A 22,392-nucleotide genomic window follows, 5' to 3' on the forward strand; every position below is an offset into this window, starting at 1 on the left:
TAAACAAAAGAATGATGTGGCAGTGTGGAAAGGCCACTGGGACTCCTTCCACATAGAGAGCATGTGATGAGGAGGGACGTGCAGATGCAGAGGGAGAGTAGCTGTGGGTAAGTGGCATCTCAGCCACTCTAAGGTACAAAAAGGATTATTTTGATGGAAAACGCATTTAAATTGAAAGTTTTCAGAATGGAGGGTTTGGGTTTTTTTGGGAAGTTAATGGATGCCAACTAATGGATTAAAAAAATAATGAGGCTTACTAATAATGACACTTATTTTTAAGACTAGGAAGTCCTGTATTAATCAACTTCATTATCAAAGCCAATGTTACAAAGTGCCTCCAAGAAATACAGGAAAAGAAAATTTAAAGTCTCAGCCAAAAGATAATATACATATAAAATCTAATTGAGCCTTTTACACATTAAAAGAAAGACACTGATGTGACCTCCCTGTGTTGGATCAGGTGGATCGCAAGATCCTGAATGCCAAAATTACAACTAAAGAAATTACTAAATCTATTGTGTATTATAAAATGGTAAAGATGGTAAGAGTCCAGGCCCAGATGGGTTAGGGAATGAATTTTACAAACAGCTCAAGATCAAACTTGCTCCATATCTATTTAAACTGTACAACCATGCATACAATGTGGGCACCTTACCACCAACATTGAATAAAGCAGTTATTACTGTACTCCCAAAAAACGGTAGTCTTGGAGGAAGTGGGATCATATAGACCTATCTCTTTATTAAATTCGGATCAAAAAAATCCTGGCTAAAATACTAGCGAGTAGACTCGGTATGGTAATAGATAAACTGGTACATTCAGATCAAACAGGCTTTATACCAGATAGGAGCTCCTTTAACAATCTAAGACGTCTATTTAATATAATTTACTCCTCTAAGGCGCAACAGGACCTACTTATACTTAGCTTAGATGCCGAAAAGGCATTTGATCATGTTGAGTGGCCCCATCTCTTTGCTGTCTTAGAGAAATTTCAATTAGGACAAGATTTTATTTCCTGGATAAAATTACTGTATAAGAATCCCACAGCCAGAATCCTTACAAACCAAACATTATCCACTCAGTTTAAGCTCAGCAGAGGGACACGACAGGGATGTGTTCTTAGTCCATTACTGTTCACTCTTGCTCTGGAACCCCTGGCACGGACAATTCGCACTCACGCTGATATACATGGTTATGACACAGCATATACCTCTAATACTATATTGCTCTATGCTGATGACATTTTACTATACATAACAAAACCCCAAACTTCCATCCCAGCAACTCTCTCCGTTATTGACTAATTTTGGCACCTTTGGCGGTTAAGGGATCAACTGGGGAAAAAGTAAGTATTGCCCATCAAATTTGAAAGCAGTGAGTGGCTTGCATCTCTACCATTTAAAATAACTTATGTGAAAATTACATATCTGGGCATCTCAATAACAAGAAAATATACAGGAATATATAAAATATACAAGAAAAAAACACCATTCAGTTTTGGAGGACACTCCCTATCTCATTGATAGGAAGAGTGAACTCAATAAGGATTTCTTCAAAAAGTTGGATGCCATTATTATGCACATGTGTTTGGCACCAAGATATTAGGTGCTCTAAATGCCACTTCACTTTGTTTCTTGCAAACCAGCATTAAACAAAACCTTCTGGGTAATTTAAGGTCAGAATGATTAACTGTTCTGTTACCTGTCTGCGTGCGACCCACCCCCACCCCCCCCTATCAGGGAGCGAGTCGTGAATACCAGTCGTCCAGGGGAGATGCAGGTCACCATCCAGAACCTCATGCCAGACACCAAATATCGCTTCAGGGTTGTGGCCCACAATAGCAACGGCCAGGGCGAGAGCTCTGCAGCGCTCAAAGTGGCCACCCAAGCTGAAGGTAACACTCTTGCTCACTTACTCCACACACACACACACACGTTTATATATGCTTGGTAAACAGGACACATAAACACAAAGCCACACTCTAGCCAGTTTGTCGGAAGCGTGCTCACACTGATGCAAACAGGATGCACTCAAAGGAAGCACACAAGAGGCAAATAAACATTCGCACAAACAAATATTCACTCATATGCAGTATACACTCAATTCAAACAGAGACATCCCATATTCCCCGCACACATGGGCACACACAGAGAAGGCTGTTTAGTGCTGTTCGTTAAGGCAGACCACCCAAGAGCAGACCAGAGAAGCGCTGCATTTTCTTCTTTTAAGCCGCTTCTTGTTTACTTTTGTTTACATTTACTTGAATCTTCCGTGTGTTTGGCTCAAAACATGCCTACTTGAGTGAGGAATGCTGGAAATTAGTATTCCAGATTCCAACACTCTCCTCTTCCAGTCTACTGAGAAACTTATTAGGATGTTTTGAATAGAGGACACATAAGCCCGACTGTAGGAAGGAGTAGCAAAGTGGTTCCCTTCCTCTCCTCTCTCTCTTTGTGTTTGAGTGTGTAAACCTCTCTGTGGCTGCTGCTCCAAAATCACTTGAAAGTGCTGTGAAGGGGATTTCCCAGCACACTGTCAGACTGTGGACAACCCTCTCCTCTCGACCAAGCTACAGCTCAGTCACTGTCACTTTGTAGGTCAGCTGCTGTTTCTCTACTTGTGTCCTTGGTTGGAGGGCGGACGAATCAACACACAAAAGCACACACGCTACATCTTAATGCCCGGCAGCAGGAGCACAGCCACCCAGGGGGATAGCAGTGAGGGCGGGCTGTAGCTGTGCCGTATGTCTCTGTCGCGTGTGCGCGCCTTTAATGTAAGAACATGCTACGAACTGGAGCTTAAACTGTTGACCTGCATCCGAGTGCCAAGCATGTGCAAACCACACTCCCTCTGTATCACTTCTCTTTAGAGACGGGCTTTACACACCTGCACACACACACACACACAGTCTCTCACCCTTCTAACATCTGTGCACGCTAACAAATGGGAGCTTCTTTCTTCTGGCAGGAACACCTGCAGCTAATGTCTACAAGATGTATCCAGAGCAGACATATAGCATGTCTGACAGCTGGCACTTGAACCTCAGAGTCACTGCTTGATTTTAAATCCGATGGGCCACAGTACAGACACAACAAGTAACATGTACATATACGTAGACACAGTGTAGTCACAGATTATTAGAACGGTGATACACATTTTGTTACGATAGCTGCGTCTTTGAGCACGCTGCATATTACATGAAATATTTAGTTTGAGGTTCCTGTCTGCTTTCATTTACGTTTGCACCAGATAACCAGTGCAGTTCTGTTTCTCCATAGCCTCCTGCACCAGAGTTATGTAGCAGATCAGCTCCCGCTGCAAAAATAACTCAGCGCTAATTGTAAAAGTGGACTACATCCCATATTCATCTAGTATACCAGCATATTATGAAGCCAGGATAAGACACATATAAATATACATTCTGTTTCTGCTGCCTTAATTTACTAATCAAGTGCAATACAATAAACAGGCTACCACATTCAAAGGTAGCAGGATCCCAGCGGTGATGGGATATTAGATGCATACTGATGTTTTTGTTGAAACTTCCGCTTTTGTTCTGGGAATAGGAAGAAAATCAGCACGCTGGCAGCCCAGTCCAGAGGGGGACAATTTGGCGTCAGTGTTAGCGCTGGGAAATGTGACTGTGAGGTAGCCAAGAATATGTCTTAGGTGGTAAGAACTAGGAATTGGTAAATTAGTTTCTTTCTCCCAGATGAGACACAATAAAAATGAAGAACGGTTCAAGATAAGAGAACAAAATGGTCACACTTGCTGCTTTTCTAATTTCTGTCCACCTGTGATATTTCGTCACCAGTCCAAGTACCCGGCCCGGCTCCTAACCTGCAGGGGGTGTCCAACACGCCGACCTCCGTTTCTCTCAGCTGGGACAAACCCCTCACTGGCAATGGAGAGATCCTCTCGTACAAGTTGTACTACACGGACAAGAGCGTCGGCAAAGAGCAGGTAGGGCGTGAACCACACTCCAGGGACAAACTCACGCTGCTCGAGCGCCTAGCGATGACTTTTTTGAATTCAAAGGTTTGCAGGTAGCAAAGACATAAACAGGTGTCCAAAACCTTTTGCCTTAAATTGCAGCTCATCTCTTAAAATGAAGCTACAAAGTGCTTCACAATAGATTTTAAAAACCAATGAATTAAAAACACATTAATCGGAGAAATAAGTCGGAAATTAAAGTAAAATTGAAGATTTGCATGATTGTTTTTTTTTATTATTGAATTCTAAACAAGATTGTCCTGAAACATATGTCACACCGCTTGCTTTGCTACGTCGTCTTTGTGTTTTGCTTTTCTTTTATCGGTGATAAATTGCTTAAATCACCTGAAATAAGTGCAGACTTTAAACAGATGCAGCGTGTGCTCACTGCTCACAGTTTACCCTGTGAGCGAGGCATAGTGTGTGAAGCTGATGCCTGATTTCGCAGGGCCCATTAGATAAAATGCGTACAACTGATTGGTTTCTCATACAAATTGTGATGAGGTAAGAATCCCTAATCATTTGCCAAGACCCTTTGTGCTGATTTTTGGCGGCGTTCTTAATGATTCATCGTCTCACAGAAACAGCAGGGCATTGTGCTAAAAGAAAGCAGATATGATTCACTTGGTGCTTCTCTGCAGGACTAACTCTGTCACAAGAGTGGAATCGAGCTGCTTAGATATTGAGTCAACCCCAGCAGTAGCAGTGTGCAAGCCAGTGAGGCATTAAAAAGCCTTTAATATGATAATGGATGAAACGTCAGCCGGTGCACTGAGTAATGATGCCTCAGCTCCTTGGAGGAGAGAGCCAGAGATGAGGTGAAAAACGGGGAGAGATGAAGTGGTAGTAAAGGAGAGGTGAAGGAAGCGGACTGAGAGAGAGAGACACAGTGCTGAACCGATATTAAATATTGAAAGGGCAGAGGGAAGACGGGGACAACATATGATGCAAATTCAAGGGTGACGTGGCCAGAGGTAATCAGCTGACCCAAGTTCAGAGGTCAAGGAATGGACCGCTCTGGAAGCAAGATTAGAGTTTCCTCCAAGTGCCTTTTTTTTCTCCAAATGTCACAACCAAAGAGCTGCATGCAAATAGGCTTGAAGTAATTGGACATGTGTCAGCGTGCCCAATTTGTAAAGCAAGGCAAGTCAAAATCACAGAAGGCACAAATTGCGTCTCTGCGGAAGACGACATTTTCACACCGAATTACAAACACAAATGTTAGCGTGATGAAACGATGAAGGCTGGCGTCACATTGTGAAGCTACTGGAACGGTCCTAAATGTCTGCGTTTATCAGACTGCTGTTGGCTGTGAAATACTATAAAAATGCTGCACTGTAGTGCTATCAGTGTTTTTGTCTTTTTCTGCAGGTAATCATAAATGTTTCCTTTTCGTACAAGCTTCACATATTCGGTTTTTGTTTTTCCCGTTGTTCGTAAACATCGAGATGTCGGTGAGCAGCCGTGAAAGTAGAGGCGTGTTTGCTTTTTAAGCAAGGGAAGTCGCACGATTCTCAATTCACTGACAAGTTCCTCTCCTTCCCTCCTTTTCTCATTCAGGATATTGACGTAGACGGCCAGTCGTACAGCATGGCGGGGCTGAAGAAGAACACAGAGTACAGTTTCCGTGTGGTGGCCAACAACAGGCACGGTCCTGGCGTCTCCACTGAGGACGTTGTCGTTCGCACCCTGTCTGACGGTTAGTGGACTGATGAAGTGTAAATGTACCAACACTAATTTGACTTTTATTGTAACACCACTGAAATGGTAACTGGAAATGTTCCTATATAGTGCTTTTCTGCTCTTCTTGAGCACTCAAAGCTTTTTGCTTAACATGTCTCACTTAACAGTTTTGGGGGTTTTTTAAGTACTTTTCTGCCTTAAATTCACACACATTCACACTCAAACTCTTTGGGAACAACTCAAGGTTCAGTACATTGCCCGAGGATATTTGGCACGCAGGCTGGAGCAGCCAGTAATCAAACATCACTGCTCTACCTCCTGAGCTACAGCCACCACAAAAGCATTTGAAAAGTTGGGGTATAAAGAGTATTGAAACTATAAAATACATCTGGTGAGGTAAATGTGTCATCACACACCGTTTCCTTGCTGTATTAAAGGAGCTAATGTGGATTTAGCAAAGGAGGACAAAGGAGGGTTGATGTGAAACAGGATTCTAACAATAAGGTGACTTGAAGGCAGAAAAGGAAGCGGCTGAAAGAAGGAAGACAACCCCGGCTTCCACATCATGTCCAATCAGCAGTCCAAAACTTGAGGTTCTCAGTTAATGGGGCTCTGTTTACAATGTTGTTCTGTCCAGTTAATTAATAACTTGATTGTTTGAGCTCTGCCAAAATGTAGATTTCTATGTTTTCTTTAGTTTTACACTAACAAATTGTTGGTGTTTTCATTTTTCCACAGTACCAAGTGCCCCGCCTCAAAACCTGACCATCGAGGTCCATAACTCAAAGGTGAGGTTTATTTGTCTCGACTGAAGGGAGCGTCGACGGACCTTTTTAACTTGTTTAGGTTTCTCTGTTGCCTTGTTGAGGACTTAAGCTACAGGTACACCTAAACTGCCTGCAGACTGTTTGTTGTACAGCAATTGCGTTTATGTGTTTGCTTGAGCAAATCCGCCTTCACCCGCCCGCTCGTTCGCTTACTCGCGCACACAAACAGTTGAACAGATACATAGCCCGCAGGCCAGTGCACCGTTGTTGCTGTGTTATTAGTTGCGTCAGATCCTTGTAGCCCCAGCTGGTTAAGAGGGCGTGTGAACCCTCATCGATCTTCTCTTCGGCAGGAGACTCGCCTGTCAGAAGGTTTTATCCTCAGTATCACTCCATCCGTACAGAAACTGGCACGGGAGCCTACAGCTCAAATCTGATAGGATACAGGAAGATGCGGGCTAACTAAAACTGATACTCAGGTAGAATTTATAGGTCGAATGAAGTTAGACATCTAGTTGAAACCCAACATAACACAACTCATAATGAATGTAAGTTGGAAAAGTTAACTTTTCAACCAATATCGGTTCATTAAGTGCAAACGGTTAGAAGTGTGATGACTTACCAGTTTCCAATTCACCCTCTGTAATAGAGATCTCACTTTCTCACTCACCTTTTGTTTTTTTTTGTTAGCAGGCTTATAGGCAACGTGATAAAAAGATTTACTTGTTTAAAAGTGAGATCTCATTTTATCTGGATTCAATTTTCTCTTTGGAGCAGAGATAACTGGATCAATTTCTTTTTTTTCCCCCACAGCTCAGCCAACAAGTCCTGGCATCCTCTCAGTCTTTTTAAGTTTCATTGTTAAATCCTGTTTATTTCAGCCGAGACATGCCGCAGTTCTCGCGTGACGCGCTTTATTTGATAAGGCTGCTGAGGTGGCTGCTGGCTGCACAACACGCCCCTGATTAAAACAGGAAACGGGCCTCGGCTGCCCATCATCTCAGCCATTTGATCTTCAAACAGAGAGCTGTAGGCCTGTTTATTGTACTTTCCCACCCGAGTGAGGGATTAATTTTTACAAAAGATGTTTCTCACTCATGACATGTGAGACAGCAATTGCAAAAAGAAAAAAAGAAGAGATAGGGAAAACCTCGGGGTGTGTGCACTGACTACAAAAACGGCAACCAGCACTTTTGGCCCTTTGCGGGTCGATGCTTAGCACAAGTGAGGGAAAACACTGACAGACAATCCTATCACACACTCCCAGCCTGAGTTAGAGCTAGCCACCCATGCTGAGGGATCCTCTGCTGAGATTTGTAGAGAGAAAATGCTCTCATGCTAATTTTAAGAGTAAAATGAAGCGGGCTCAGTCTGTGGAAGGGACATGAATAGTTTTCTGAGAGGATAGTGTGCGTGAGGCCAGCTGTCCCTCCTCACTTTGGCCCGGACCAAGCGGTTTAAAGCTGTGAAACAAACATCTGACAGATTTCTTCTTTTTTTCCCCTTTAAGTGTCATTCAGTAATTCATCTCATTTTCTCTTTTTGTTGTCGTTGTCTTTCACTTTGAGCGTAAACAAGCCATTAAAAGAATAATTACAGTACAATTATTTAGATACAAACCATTTATGCAATTAGTTCGGTACACCCAACCAAAGTGGAAAAGAGCTAATTAACATTCATTTCATGTGTGGTCTCCTCTTTGGGTCCTGTCAAGCAGAAAGGTGCATCTTTCACCTACAAGGCAACCTGATCATCGTGTTTTCTGATCTTACTTCTCTGGGTTTTTTGTTGTTGTTGTATTTTTTTGCTTTTGGCATCAGCCTCTTCACCTTCCCCTGTGAGTTTACAAAAGTCAATTAAACTGTTTTTTGTCATTAGCGCCAGGAAGGTAGAAACGCAACAGACATGACGAGCCGGGGCCGATAGTGTAATAAGAAAAATGGAAATAATTGAACACACTTCACACAAATTTAATTTGTGCAATTCCCTCGACTCTGCTGGGGAGGAGCGCACGCGTGCCCTGTGCGTGTACTTGGGCTTTTGTGCATCAGTGTGACAGTGGGGAAGCGTTAATTAACTCTTCTCCCACGCTGAGCCACCCCCCACCTATCTCTTTAAACACACATGGGCACACAAAAACTCAGCAGCGCACATCCCAAAAGAGTGCAGCGTGGGCCCGCCAGCAGAGCGTCTTGCCTTCATCTCTCTGCCTCGGTGTCTCTGCAGGCTTAACCTGACCACACACCTCGCTTATCATCGCAACTTTTATTATTCATAGTCATCTCTTCCTAATGCATCTGTTTGCGCTGCATCTCTCGCGCTCACGGGGGTGTTTGCTCGATGTGGGTCTCCCTCTTGTTTGGACCGCGGTGACACTGTTAACACAAAGGTCCACGCCAAGGTGCGTGGGAAGGTGCGATGCCGCCTGCTAAACTGTGAGGTCACCTTTACAGCTACAGGCCCCAAAAGTACTTGCTAAACATGACATTCTGTTTCATTTACACCTTTCCCCGTCTCAGAGCATCATGCTTCGGTGGCAGCCTCCGCCCCTGAGCGGCCAGAACGGGAAGATCACCGGCTACAAGATACGATACCGGAAAGGATCCCGCAGGAGCGAATCTGAAACCACTGAAGGCACCCAGCTTTACAAGCTCATGGATGGTAATGAATAAAAAAATTGTGACTAATGACTTTTTGAATAAATCCGTCCTCTTCCCTCAGACCAGTGGAAGTGCTTATGAATGTATTGCATTTATTACCATGTGTACAGGAAGAGTTTAGCTATAAAATTTACCTCCAGTTACATTCAGTGGGTGTTCAGGTGTGGGAAGAGAGCCACCATAGTTCACATCTGCTAGTAAAATGTTTCTTGTATGTGCTTGGCCTTTTAACCCAGTTTGAAAACAAAGTCTCCAAACCACCCTGGATACGCAGGTTCAGAACCGGGTTTGAAAGACGGATCAGAGCTATACACGCCCTGCAGCTACGAAAAGTCATCCCATCACCAGATAAAAAAGTGCAAAGACAAGTTGGAGAGGAGACATGAACAGTTTTCTTAACAGGCAGTGCTGTGAGCAAAAGACTTTGCTGTACAGTTATGGACACATGCATCACTGTGCACGTCTGCAGGGTGTTTTTAGAGCTGTACACAAAAACAATGACATCACTGTGATGGTTTTATGCCCTCGTCTAAAAGCCCAAAAGTGATACAGATGCATAGATTTACATATCGAATCAGATTTTAAAATGATGGATCCACAAAGAATTCCCCTTTTTGACGTTTTCACTGAGCCCTAAGCTCAAACTTTTATGCTATCAGACTCCATGTCATCTCTATATTTTAGTATCTTTATCTGATGCGTCTTGGAAAGTGTGAGCTGTGTCTGATGGGGTGCAGGATTTTCTTTAAAAAAAATTTTTTTATAAATCTCTTATCTTGAGCCTGAAGATGCGTATCGGATGATTCATGGGATTAGTCAGACTAACTGCGGGCCTGTTTATTTACTCAACATCCACACATCAGTTTCTAAACCCATTGCAATTGAGTTACATGTCCTATTGTACCCTAACATTACCCACCGCTATCAGCAAAATATGCACAATATCGCAAGAGAGGCACGGCAGCGGTGATTAATATTAGATGTCGTCTCAGCAACTTTCAAGTGGCCCGGCTTCACGCTGTGTGCTGCATCAAAGAGAATATACACTTAAAAGTTGATTTTTGTAGAACATTCTGTGGGGGGGGGGACACAGGGGTGTTTGTTGGTTCAGAAGCGTTTAGAAGAAGATGTTGTAGCCTCGGAGGCACGGATGGTTAGGCAGTCTTCAGAAGCTACCCCCAAGGGCGGCCCAGAATAGTGGGTACAGAGCGAAGAGAGTACAGGATTAGCATGTAGCGTGCAAATGGGACAATACGGCGATGATGAAAAATTTTGCAGCAAATTAATACAGCAACACATCATTTGTCAGCAGGCGTTCCCCTCTTCTCTGAATACCAAAGCTGGCACCCAGCGGTGTTGCAGCTCACTCTAAGGGAGATATAGCTTTAAAATATGAATTAATCCAGACTACCATTTTTTTTAAACTTCTGCTCTTAGTGTCTCTCCTTTTGTGCTACTTTTTATCAGACACTCTCTTTTTAACTTGTTTTAAAGGCTAGTGTTGTGTTTTTCTTTAAATCCCATTGAATCGTACTCATCAGATGTGAAAATAAAATGTAATCAACTTTAATATAGATTAGGCGAGTTATGGATTTTCTCCTTAAGCCGTGGAGAGACGTATCAGGTATCTGCTTTAAAATATTTGTGTTATTGAAAGCCCAACTGACCCAGCCAATCAGAGCGCACCAGTAGTAAAACCAGGACTGAGAGAGGTTTTAATGGAGGAGTTGACTTGGCGGATCATTTTGGCCAAAGCTCTATTTAAATACTCCAGTTTTGAATCTCAGGCTGATGTGTTGGTGTTGCCCGTCCAGGTCTCGAGCATGGAACGGAGTACTCCTTCCGAGTGTCAGCCATGACGGTAAATGGCACGGGACCGGCCACCGAGTGGATGACGGCAGAGACGTTTGAGAGCGACTTGGATGGTAACGTCAGCTGTTTTACTAAACCGGAAGCTGTCACTTGGTTTTGAGCAATTATTTATTTTAACATTTATTTTTCCTCCTCATCTGAAGTTTTTCCTGCTTCTCCCCCATCAGAGTCCCGTGTTCCGGACCAGCCTAGCTCGCTGCACGTCCGGCCGCTGGTCAACAGCATCGTGGTGAGCTGGACGCCGCCGGAGAACCAGGACATTATGGTGCGCGGTTACGCGATTGGCTACGGCATTGGCAGTCCACACGCGCAGACCATCAAAGTGGACTACAAGCAGCGCTACTTCACTATCGAGAACCTCGGTAAGAACGGTCGCTCCCTTTTTGTTCTTCACATGTGTTTCTTTCAGCTTTTTGTATCGATGTGTGCACATTCTTGTCCCCAAAATAGTTACACATAAGGATCAAATACTAATGATCCACGTGTCAAATCATTATCAGACAAAATGTTAATGTGATCTATTTGATGTGATACTTTATACGCTAAGTTTAATTAATGGTTTGTGTATTATAAGCAAACACACAGGCAGACGCACAAGCACTGAATTAATTCATCTGTACCCCACAGTGAGTGTTTAGAGAATTAATAAGATCCTCTCCACCACACGCCTGAGCTGCTAATTATACAGATTGGCCTAATGGGCACACAATAATTAAAGGTCATGATATTTGAATAAAATATTTGGTGGTTTTAGCACTCGCTGTCATCTAACCAGTTTTACCTCATTAAAATGTTCTGCTTCTTCTTTTGCATGAGGGCCATTTCTCCGCATGTGATCAATGCAGCCTTTGGGAAGCTCACACAAACTGTATTTGACTCTAAAGCCTACATGATGAAATTAAAGTTAATTCCTTTTAAACCTCAGGAAGCTCTGCTCTGATAGAACCACCGTTCAAGAAACATTTGATTTTTTTTTTGTTCTTCTAAGTATATAATGCGCATCACACTCTATCATCACACTCTACTGCCACAGCTGATCACTGTCTAAATGCTGTAGTAAGGGGGCCTAGAAGATGGATAGAAAAAAGAGACACAGGGAGGAATTTTTCAACCATTTCTTCATATTTTTCTTCCAATGAGGCTTTCTGAAGGCCTTTCACAGTTTTTATTTGGACATCAATTTATTTTCAGTCATTTTTAGTCCAATCCCTTGAACCTGACCATTTTCAGAGTTTCGTCTCTTTAGCCACTTAACACTGACTTATGAATCATTCAAGCATACAAAAGACACCTAACTAAAGGAATGGATCAGCGTTGTGTCTACACATAGCAGATGACTTGGTGAAGAACAAATTTTACATTGTATCTTTAGGCACTTTGCTACTTAGCAGCCTGTCACAAAAACACAGAATTTGTTCCTATTTCTTTAGTAGAATCTGTGAAAAATGCCAAAGATAACAGTTTGACATACTTAAAATGGTATTGTTGACCCAACAATGTGAATCCCAAAGGGCTATTAGCTGAATATTAGCTGGTGTGAAGTGTGTCCCTAAAACAGAAAACATTTGAAAAAAACTGGACTAGTTGGGTCAAAAGAAGCGGCAGACGCAGTCTAAGGAGCTTGGAAAGAAAAGTGTCTTCAAGACTTTTCACCTCGATGAGAGGCGAAAAGTCCAGACGCTTTTCTTAGACTTCAGCAGATGAACTGCATCTGAATCATGTTTTAAGAGATCAAATCCGCCAAAGACCCACCAAACATACACCTGGCCTTTCAGCTGATCCATCTGATAGAAGAAGAAACATGTAAAGAGATGAGGGTTGGCTCAAGACTTTTACACAGTACTGTATATGTGCATAATTGAGGTCTCTATTATAATGGCTGTAATAGGACTGATTGTATTGAAATACTCGCTCTGCTAATATTGCAATCTCAAGCTGAGCGTCTCAAGAGTTTTGGTTGATGAGGTGGCTGCATCAATTTATTCCCCCCATCCTTCTCTTTCTCTCACAGACCCCAGCTCCCACTACGTGATCACACTAAAAGCCTTCAATAACGTGGGTGAAGGCATTCCCGTGTACGAGAGCGCCGTCACCAGAGCACAGTCAGGTAGGAACCAGACACATCCACATGTCGAATGGCTTTTCGTATTTGAAGCGATAGTGGATTTCTTACACCTTGAAGTGCTCAGAGGCAACATTTGAAGTGGTCACATTTAGTCTCTTCATCTTGTTGTTCTTCAGATCACATGTAATGTGAGCAGTGCTCCTTGCACCGTGTGGCTGTAAAAAAAATAATAATTCTGAGTTACAGTTATTCGCTCTCTCTAATCCGCCGTCATTATCAGAAAAAATGTGTCTCGACTTCAAATTACCAGACAGATAATGGGTCATCGGGGAGTCTCACTGCTCTAATTAACTCTCTTCATCATGGCCCCCAGAATACTTGAGTCTCTTTTTAATCAAGTGAGCAAACCCCTTAATTTTTTTATCCCAGACTATCAGTCCTGATGTGAGAGTGATTATGGATATTTTAACCAGGATGAACGGCAGAAGCTTTACTTGAGGTTTTTTTTTTTTAAGTAAAGAAGGAAAAAAACCTTCATCAGGCAAAAGAAGAATATTTTATGCAGCGACAAGTTTGTATGAAGTCTTTCATAACCGACTTCAAAAGAGCCTCATCACAAATGTTCATTATGCAATGTTAGCGTAATGGGATTTTGGCAGACATCAGCACTGACCTGAAATATCCAGCATCAGTCGAACTCTGAGACGCAGTTTTCTCTGTGCTGCAGACTAAAAACAGCCGCAGAATATGGACAGTCCTGTTAGGCTGCCAGCCACACAATTAAAAGTAGGACTTAAGTCCCAATCCTGGGTGCTTGACAAATGATCTTAAAGCGTGAGGCACTGCCAGTTAGACTGCATGTTCGTGGAGTTCACACAGATTATGTGACAGTGTCAGAAGACAGCCAGCCCATGCACCCTGGGGTGTCCCAGAATGTGGGCTGCACCCGCCTCTTTTTCCCATCCAGCCTCCCACCTCTCCGCTCAGCCTTGATCACTCTCAGTTTGTCTCTGCTGCAGCACTATTGCACCAACCAATTGAGGAGGGGTTGGATGCTGGATGACATGAATCACGTCAACATGCGTCGAGGGGGGGTGGCAGCCGGAGTGCGCGCACGCTGTCATACTGTACCCTTCTCTCTATGACGCTTCCTCACATCCTCTCACATACACACTCACATACAGAGCTGTGCACACGCAGACCCCCTGTGGTGGCTTTGGCAACCCTTCGTCAGATCCAAACGTTTCCTCTCAAAGCAGAACCAAAGCCCACCACCATCGTCTGCTGCTGAATCCTCGGGGGCGCGTTCCCTTCCTGCCAGTTTGTTCAAGTCGGGATTAAAAAGACAAGCTGACCTACATAGTACTTTTACTTTTGAAAAAAACTGAGGAAAACTTGGTGAACTTTGGTTGAGAAAGTGCTAGGCTGAATACTTTATAATACGACGCTTAACTGAAAAGCAGGAAATGAAATATTTCACCTCTATTTCAAAAAGGTGTTTTTTTCCACAAGGGCAAGTCAGCCTTTTCTCCTTCACAATATTGAACGCTGTATTCTTCCAGCCTGGGTAAAGAAATGTAGCTTGCATGCCACTCCAAAACCTCAGTGCCTCTCCACAGCCGCATGAATGCTTGGCGCTTCATCACGCACACACAAACTCTGTGACTCAGTCTTGGGCGTATAATGAGGGCAGCTATGTACAGAGGCATCAAATGGAGCGAGGCAGAGAGTAGAGGGCCAACAAGTAGGCTGAGGAGGAGTGTCATCACGGGTGACGGACCAGAGCTTTTTCTCCAGTCACAGCTAAACCAAGGACAGAGCTGTGAGCAGTGAATTCACCGGCCACGAGGTCATCTTAAAGTGTTTATCATTCAGCATGATGGCCAGCAGCTGCCTGTTGGACCCTTAGTTTGAACCCCACTCAACATTTAAAAAGATATTAATATTACACTATGGAAGCTTTTACTTAATTACCTCTGGTTGAGTACTGCTGAGAATTGTGCAAACTGGAGAGACAGTAGTATTATGATATTGTTAGTATTCAAGTATTTGTGTTTTTTTACTGAATTATCTATGCATTTCTCCAAAATGCACCACACATACACTCACCGGACACTCATTTGGTACATCACACTTGTAATGGTTAGACCCTCTTTCCCTTCAAAACTGCTCTAATTCTGTTGACACGCATTTGGAAAGGTGCCGGAACGACCATAGTCCTGTATGCTGTTAAGATGACTTCATCACACAGCCAATCTGCTGTTCCCCCACCTTTATGACAAATTCTGACCCATCCGTCTGAATGTCGCATCAGCCGCCGAGGCTCATAAACCTCATAACGTTTTTTCCAGTGTCCTACTGTCCAAATTTGGTGAGGCTGTGAGAACCATGGCCTCAGTTTCCTGTTCTTAGTGGGAGAAGTGTGTGGTCCTCACCGCTGTAGCCCATCTGCTTCAATACGTTGTGTGTTCAGAGATGCTCTTCTACACACCCTGGTTGTAATCAGTGCTAGGAGTACTGTTACTGCTGCCTTTCTATCAGCTCTGGGCAATCGGCTCACTCTCCTCTGATCTCTGTAAACTCAGCAGTTTCTGAAATACTCAGGATGAGCATCACGTTTTTTTTTTGTTTTGTTTTTTTTGTTTTTTTTGGGGTGGGGGCTCTTTATCTTGTTTACATGCCTAAAAGCATTGAGTTGCTGTCATGTGATTGCCTGTTTAGATATTTGCATTAGCAGTTGAGCAGGTGTACCTATTGAAGTGGCTGGTGAGTGTATATCCTAGTATAAAATTACCCATATTAAGTAAAGGCACTAAGCACAAAGCTGACTGTCTGAATCTAACACTTTTAAAGATGTTTGGTCGCATATATTTTCAGTTGTATATTTTTAAAAGAGTATACAAGTCATTGTCTAGCATTGATTCTAAGAGGGACTGCAACTGGAAGTAGGGAGCAACCAACCTCGCCCTCTCGCAGCAAGCTTTCCACCTTTGAGCCGCACAACAAAAGCAGCAATATGACACAAGCCCTCAACCGCAGGACCATTTGTTAGTGTCCCTCCCCTCTTCTGTGCCTCCAGGCTTCTTCCTTAAATCCTCAGTTTTCCTTCTTCAGTTTTCAAGAACATAATGCGCCTTCTCGGCAGCTCTCTGGGAAGATATTCCTGGGCACTCAGTGTCCCGTCTGTTCATCCACTTTGCTTTAAAATGTTGTAAAAGCTCCATGATGTAAACATCTGTAAATGCGTTTTGACTCTTTCTTTGAAATGACTGGGTTGACATTAATATGTAACTTTTGGCAGCGGGATTACGGGTGTCTTCTTTCACTCCGGTTTTCCATTTACTGTAATCTTTTCTTAATGAATAGAGTATCTCTTCCTCTCTTTCCGTAGTGCTACAGTTGATAGAGCAGCACATACTGTACTGTAGCTTCTGTAGATTGGTCTTATTGTAGAGGTCAGTGTCTGTTTTTCTAATAGAATCTTCTCTCTCCTTCTTTTCACCCTTCCCAATCCCATCCCTGTTGCACTTAACCATCCACCTCCCCCTCCTCCCTCACCATCGTCCTGCATTTTTAACGCATTAACCTTATTTCTTCCTCTGCGTCCCTCCCCACGTCCTGTTTTGGCTCCACTGTCTGATCCACCACGCTTCACATTCCGTTTTAATTTGCTCATTTTAATTTTTTGTGCGCATGCATGTTGGGTTTTATGGCCTGATGTCCTGGCCCTGTAGACCCCGATGTTGACCTGTACGACCTCTTACATGCTCCATACACCCCAGTACCAGACCCTCTCCCCATGATGCCGCCGGTGGGCGTTCAGGCGTCGGTGCTGAGCCACGACACCATCAAGGTGACCTGGGCCGACAACTCGCTGCCCAAGAGCCAAAAGGTTACAGATAACCGCTACTACACAGTGCGATGGAAGACCAACATCCCTGCCAACACTAAAGTGAAGGTAAGAGATTCTTCTTTCGCATGATTGCATTCAGTTTATCAGATTTACAATTCAACATCAGTTCTTTAACCAAAGCAGGTTTAGTTAGACTTTTATTGTTTTTGGGTTTTTTTAATCTTTGGAGCTCATTCAACTGTTTCTGGTTCAGTTCAACGCTTTCAAATAAGCAACACATTTAGCACGGAGAACAAGTCAAATCAGATCGCTGTGTCCAAACATTAGTGATGCAGTAATATAGTACGATTTCAGTTTATTTCTGTGCATCCCTTCATATTCGTATTGATGCGCTGAAAATAAAAAGTGATGTCATATGAGGGCATATATAATTAAGTATTCCCACAGCAGCTCCCAAGCTCGGGGGCAGCATGGTATTTGTACAAGTGTGATGATCTGTTTTCATTCAACCTTTGAAGGGCTATAAAGAGGAACTGATCCTCTGCTCTGCACTTTTATGATCATCAGAACTCAGAACTTGCTCTTACATGATTGGTCGTCCTGTTCGTTAGGCTCGTTACTCTTACATGAAGTTAGCTTTTTTTTAAAACAGCTGGATTCTAAGTAGAAGTCTTTGTGTTATCAATGGCTGGAGTAAACAGTCCTTTAGCAGCTACTTTGTCAAGCAGAAGAGCAGCTGGTGCGTTTGTTTACAGTGCAGCCTCACACACTCATGTTCCTTTCATAAAGAAGCCTGTCAGCAACTGGTTTTCCCCCCATCTTTCCACAAGCAGCTACAGTCTGATTCCTTTCTGCGCTGGATGAAAATACAAAAAGTTGGTCAGTTACGTCCATAGGAAGTCAGACGTGTGCAGCTCCATCGCTCCTTTCAGTTTTAAAAAAGCTGATTCATTGAGATATTAGTTTGAGTTAGCAATAGCTTAACTTAGAATGACTCAGAAGAGCGATCAGCAAAGGGCGAGGGTGAAAGCAAACACTGGATCATATGATGCTGCATTTCCTGTAAAATTTAAATCAAGCAGGTGGTTAAGGCAGATCCCGAAACTAACAGACATTGGCACAGAATTGGATTAATCAATTAATCGCTTGAACAGCACCCTTTGAGTTGAAGCAGTTCAAGGACTGGCAGGATTGCAAACGTAAGTGGCCAAACAAATAGTCATGAACATGAGAAATGAAAATGAGGGAGTAACAATGTCAAGAGATGTATACAAAGATAGTGAGTGATTGTACTTGAACAGCTCAGCTAAACTAAACTTCATTTGAGGAATTTAAACAAGCAGATTTTCCTGTGTTAAAAAAAAAATTTGTTTTGGTTTGTTACAAAATCCTAACAATAGTTCTTCATCAGTGAAGAACACCACATGAGAATCGTACATTTATTTACTGGGATTAGTGTCCAACAGATGCAAATCAAGAGGCACTCTCTCTGAAGAGTTAAAATATTTGTAGTGACTGTGAGCCGAGCCTTGAACAGGCTGTTTGAGATTCCGATTCCAATTCCTGAGCTGCAGCTCAATTATGATGATTACTTATCTCCAAATAATAGAGCACAGCGGGTGTGTGTGTGTGTGTGTGTGTGTGTGTGTGTGTGTGTGTGTGTGGTCCTTGTATCATGCATGTGTGCAAACCTGTGACCGAGCAGAGCTCAGATAAAGGCCGGCGTTTCCCGATAAATTATTCAACAAGGACGAGGCGAACTGAGAACTAGAAAAAGAGAGCGTAGATCTGACGGTGCATTCTCCATACCGCCACCTTGAAAGGTGTATGCACAAACGTACGGAGACTCAGTATCCAGGTCTTGCACCGGATGCTGGCACCCAGTGTTTTTTGTTTGAGGCTTCCATTGAACTGCAAAGGTTTGTTGTCACTCAAAGTGAAATGGAGGGAGAATTTGAGCGATGCCTTGTTACACAGCAGATTCATTAACACAATGTAAATCCACAACAGTACAGATATATGGAGTACTGCTCAGCTTGCTGCCATGAATGGATGCTTAAAACGTTTTGTGTCACTGAGGCTCATCACCAATCTAATATATTATGATGTCTATTAGAGAGGCTCTGAAACTTTACAGTACATCGTGTATGTAAACTTAGCTGTACTCAAGAGGTATACCAGCAGTAAAGCCTTCACCTTAATGCCTCCCTTAGTGCAAGTCCACAGACACGCTTGTACATTATTGAAGGGATGACTGCTCTCTAACAGGCTGCATGGTTCTAAAGAACAGGGTGTTTTCATTTCCTATCCTACTGCCCTCTGTTTGACAGCCCCCAATGGAGAGCTGCACTTCTGCCATAGCACGCAACATTATAGACAGGACACTGGAGAACCTGACTCTGTGCTGCTACGACTACTTTTTTTCTCATGCTGGTTCATCCCAGTGGAGCTCGAGATAAATGTTGCGTAACTTCAGATTCTAAATAGTTCACTAGCGCTTAATAACGTATACAGATGTTTTGTAAATGATGCACTTTCTTTGTGGCACTGTGCACTCAGTCCATTGCAAAAGTCTTGCAATAAAACCCCACTTCATGAAGGTTTTAATGTTCAGGATATTAGTTGGTGGTTAAAAATGTAATTTATTTTTAAATTGACAGGTTTTGTTTTTTTTTGCTTTTGTTGTTTACCTGCCATATTTACTCTCAATGATGTAAATAGGCCCTGTTTTGGCTGTAACTGTGAGGTTGAATTAATACCTCTTCGGAACAGCTGCAACAAAAACCCAAGCATTATAAACACGGAAATTATTGCGGGACTGTTTCATCAGACCTTACTCATTTTAGCAAGGCGTACCTAATAAAGTGAAAACTGAGTATTTCGTATAAACATGATTGAAACCATCAAAAGATGGAAAGGATGTGGTTCCAAACACTGGATAGTGCACATAATGCCTCGTGAATGTGAATGCTTCACACTGGTAATTTATTTTAGAACTAAAACAGGTCTTACTGATCTGTGGAGCTGGTTTTATACTTGAAGGAGCATTTAAATGATTCTGAAACGCCGCCTTGCTTCAGCTTCTCAGTCGTGAATGTTTTTGTTCTCTCTGAGTTTGAAACTTGACGTGTTTAGTGTTTGGATTGTTAGTCTGGAAAAGCAAGACATCTGCAGGTGTTATTCAGTTAGTAAAAATCACACAGCTCTATTCTTTTCTCTGCCGGAAAACAGTTTCCAGGGTTGTTCGGCGGCTCTGCCGTCTCACAAACTGATTTCTTGTTTGCCGCTTTTGCTCGTTTTTCCCCAGATGGTCAACACCACCAACCTGAGCTACACGGTGCCAGATCTGAAGCCCAACACGCTGTACGAATTCTCCGTCATGGTGACCAAAGGCCGCCGTGTCAGCACATGGAGCATGACAGCCCAGGGCACCACCTTTGAGACCAGTAGGAGCACTGCAGACACGCAGACACAAACAACCGCGCATAAACACACACAGCACATACATGAGTACAAAGACACGAACACGACACCTACGGTGTAACGAGCCCCCCTGGCTGGCTCAGGAGTGACATTGTACTTCTTGCCGACCAAGGAAGGAGGAGGGGCAATGCTTGAAGATTATCAAGCAAGCTGTGACTCCACAGTGTAGTCCAGTAAAAACCAAAGACTGCCATTAACCCAAACAGTGAAAAGTAACTAAAATAGAAATTAAGGAAAACTGCAGCAAAGTTGGGGATTAATTGCAGGTGATAATTTAAGGAGAGTAGGTAGGGACTAACCATTCTTCCAAAATGTAATAATATTAATAGAAATACAGTTTATATTAAACTCTGGACCAGGTGTCTCAGCCTGAAGAGCAGTAAAAAATTCATGGATACAGTCAGTCTCCCTTAGACTACTTTTGGCTGGTCTTTCATTCAGGAGGGGTAGCCTGTTTGAAAAGCCATAAACTCCCTTTGTGTGTGTGGGTTTGTTTGTTTTTTTTAAAAAAGCTGGCTGCATAACTAACAGGTAATCAACCAACAAGCAAACTCTCAGTACCTGTACGACTTTAGCTCTGTGGGTGAGCAGGCAACCATATGGCCAGAAGCCAGTGGCCCAGGTTCGAATCCAACCTGGGGCCCTTTGCAGCGTCTCCTACCCCCTCTCTCTGCTTTCCTGTCTGTCTCCACTATCGCTATCAAATAAAGGCAAAATGCCAAAAAAAAGATAATATTTAAAAAAATAATAACCTGCTTTGAGATTACTAAAAGAAAAACAATTTCTTTTAATCTCTTGCATAAATATTTTTGAGTTTTCTAAAGGAAAGGTGAACAGCGTTTTTATTTCAGCCCACCCGGGGTTTGTCTCACAGCTGAGGAAATGGATGCTATTGTGTGCGTGTGCATCATCAACACACCCACACACACACACACACACAAGTATAGTATATAAAAACTGTAGCTTTTTAGTCCAGGGGGAATACTATCAGCATAAAACTTTCCACATTTTATTTATATCCTGAAATGAAAGTTAGTAGTAGGAACATGTGCATGTGTGTTATTTAACCTTCTCATCAGCTCGAACAATGTCTCGTCTCCATCCCTGTCACAGCTCCCAGCTCCGCCCCGAAGGATGTGACTGTGGTGAGCAAAGAGAACAAACCACGCACCATAATTGTCAACTGGCAGCCTCCCTCTGAGGCCAATGGAAAAATCACTGGTGAGCCCCAAAGCCTCTCTTGTCCTTCACACAGATTTCTCACTACTTATTATTTTGACCATTTTGTAGCATCTCTGCACTGCAATGGACTCACATTTAGGTGAAGAATTGATGTGCAGATTGTGAATATGTCTGGGAGCTGTCTGATCACCCAGCTGCAGACTGATATTTTTTCTGTAAAAGTAGATATCTTTCAGAAAAGTATGTAAATGCATCACTCTTGCTCTCCTGTTGGGGCTCTTAAGAATAAAAACAATATCCGTGATCTTACTTTAAAACTACATTTTAAACAATTGCTCGTTGTTCTTGGCGTCTTCTTTTGTAGGCTATATCATCTACTACAGTACAGATGTAAACGCCGTGGTCCACGACTGGGTTATCGAACCAGTGGTGGGCAATCGTCTGACTCACCAGATCCAGGAGCTAACGCTGGACACCACCTACTACTTCAAGATTCAGGCCCGAAACTCAAAAGGCATGGGCCCCATGTCTGAGCCCGTGCAGTTCCGCACTCCAAAAAGTAAGTTTATGTGACGCACGTTTTTCACATGGCAGCATTTACAGACTGTTAAACAAAGTCAAAGGTCCATCGGTTAAATAGACGTTTAAGCTCTCTAACAAAAAGAAATGAGGACTGTGAGATGTTTAGTCATCACGTAGCTTTATGCATGTGTAAATAGGCAGCTCTTGGCTAACATATACACAGTACACAGCTTCCATGGCTGCCGTTATGTCAGGGCTTTGGGTTAGTCGTGGTGTTACTCTGCCCTCAGCTGTCTAAAAATCAACAAATGG

At 43.0% G+C, this 22,392-nt stretch overlaps 1 protein-coding gene across 12 annotated transcripts in view; it reads left to right on the forward strand.

The window, feature by feature from the left end:
- The window catches only part of neo1a (neogenin 1a), a 162,517-nt gene that overhangs the window by 131,626 nt on the left and 8,499 nt on the right, over window positions 1–22,392 (forward strand). For 9 of the 12 annotated variants that reach the window (XM_082526439.1, XM_082526445.1, XM_082526437.1 and 6 more), the window contains exons 9-20: window positions 1,740–1,894; window positions 3,815–3,963; window positions 5,554–5,692; window positions 6,415–6,464; window positions 8,963–9,104; window positions 10,918–11,028; window positions 11,143–11,337; window positions 12,987–13,082; window positions 16,775–16,998; window positions 20,201–20,339; window positions 21,490–21,597; window positions 21,923–22,117. In XM_082526439.1, coding sequence (XP_082382565.1) covers window positions 1,740–1,894; window positions 3,815–3,963; window positions 5,554–5,692; window positions 6,415–6,464; window positions 8,963–9,104; window positions 10,918–11,028; window positions 11,143–11,337; window positions 12,987–13,082; window positions 16,775–16,998; window positions 20,201–20,339; window positions 21,490–21,597; window positions 21,923–22,117 — 1,703 coding nt within the window. The remainder of the gene's footprint in view (window positions 1–1,739; window positions 1,895–3,814; window positions 3,964–5,553; window positions 5,693–6,414; window positions 6,465–8,962; window positions 9,105–10,917; window positions 11,029–11,142; window positions 11,338–12,986; window positions 13,083–16,774; window positions 16,999–20,200; window positions 20,340–21,489; window positions 21,598–21,922; window positions 22,118–22,392) is intronic. The other 3 variants (XM_082526444.1, XM_082526448.1, XM_082526440.1) reach the window with 1 other exon arrangement.

Source organism: Aulonocara stuartgranti (genome assembly GCF_965226115.1).
Source record: "Aulonocara stuartgranti genome assembly, chromosome: 1".
NCBI classification, from domain to species: Eukaryota; Metazoa; Chordata; class Actinopteri; order Cichliformes; family Cichlidae; genus Aulonocara; species Aulonocara stuartgranti.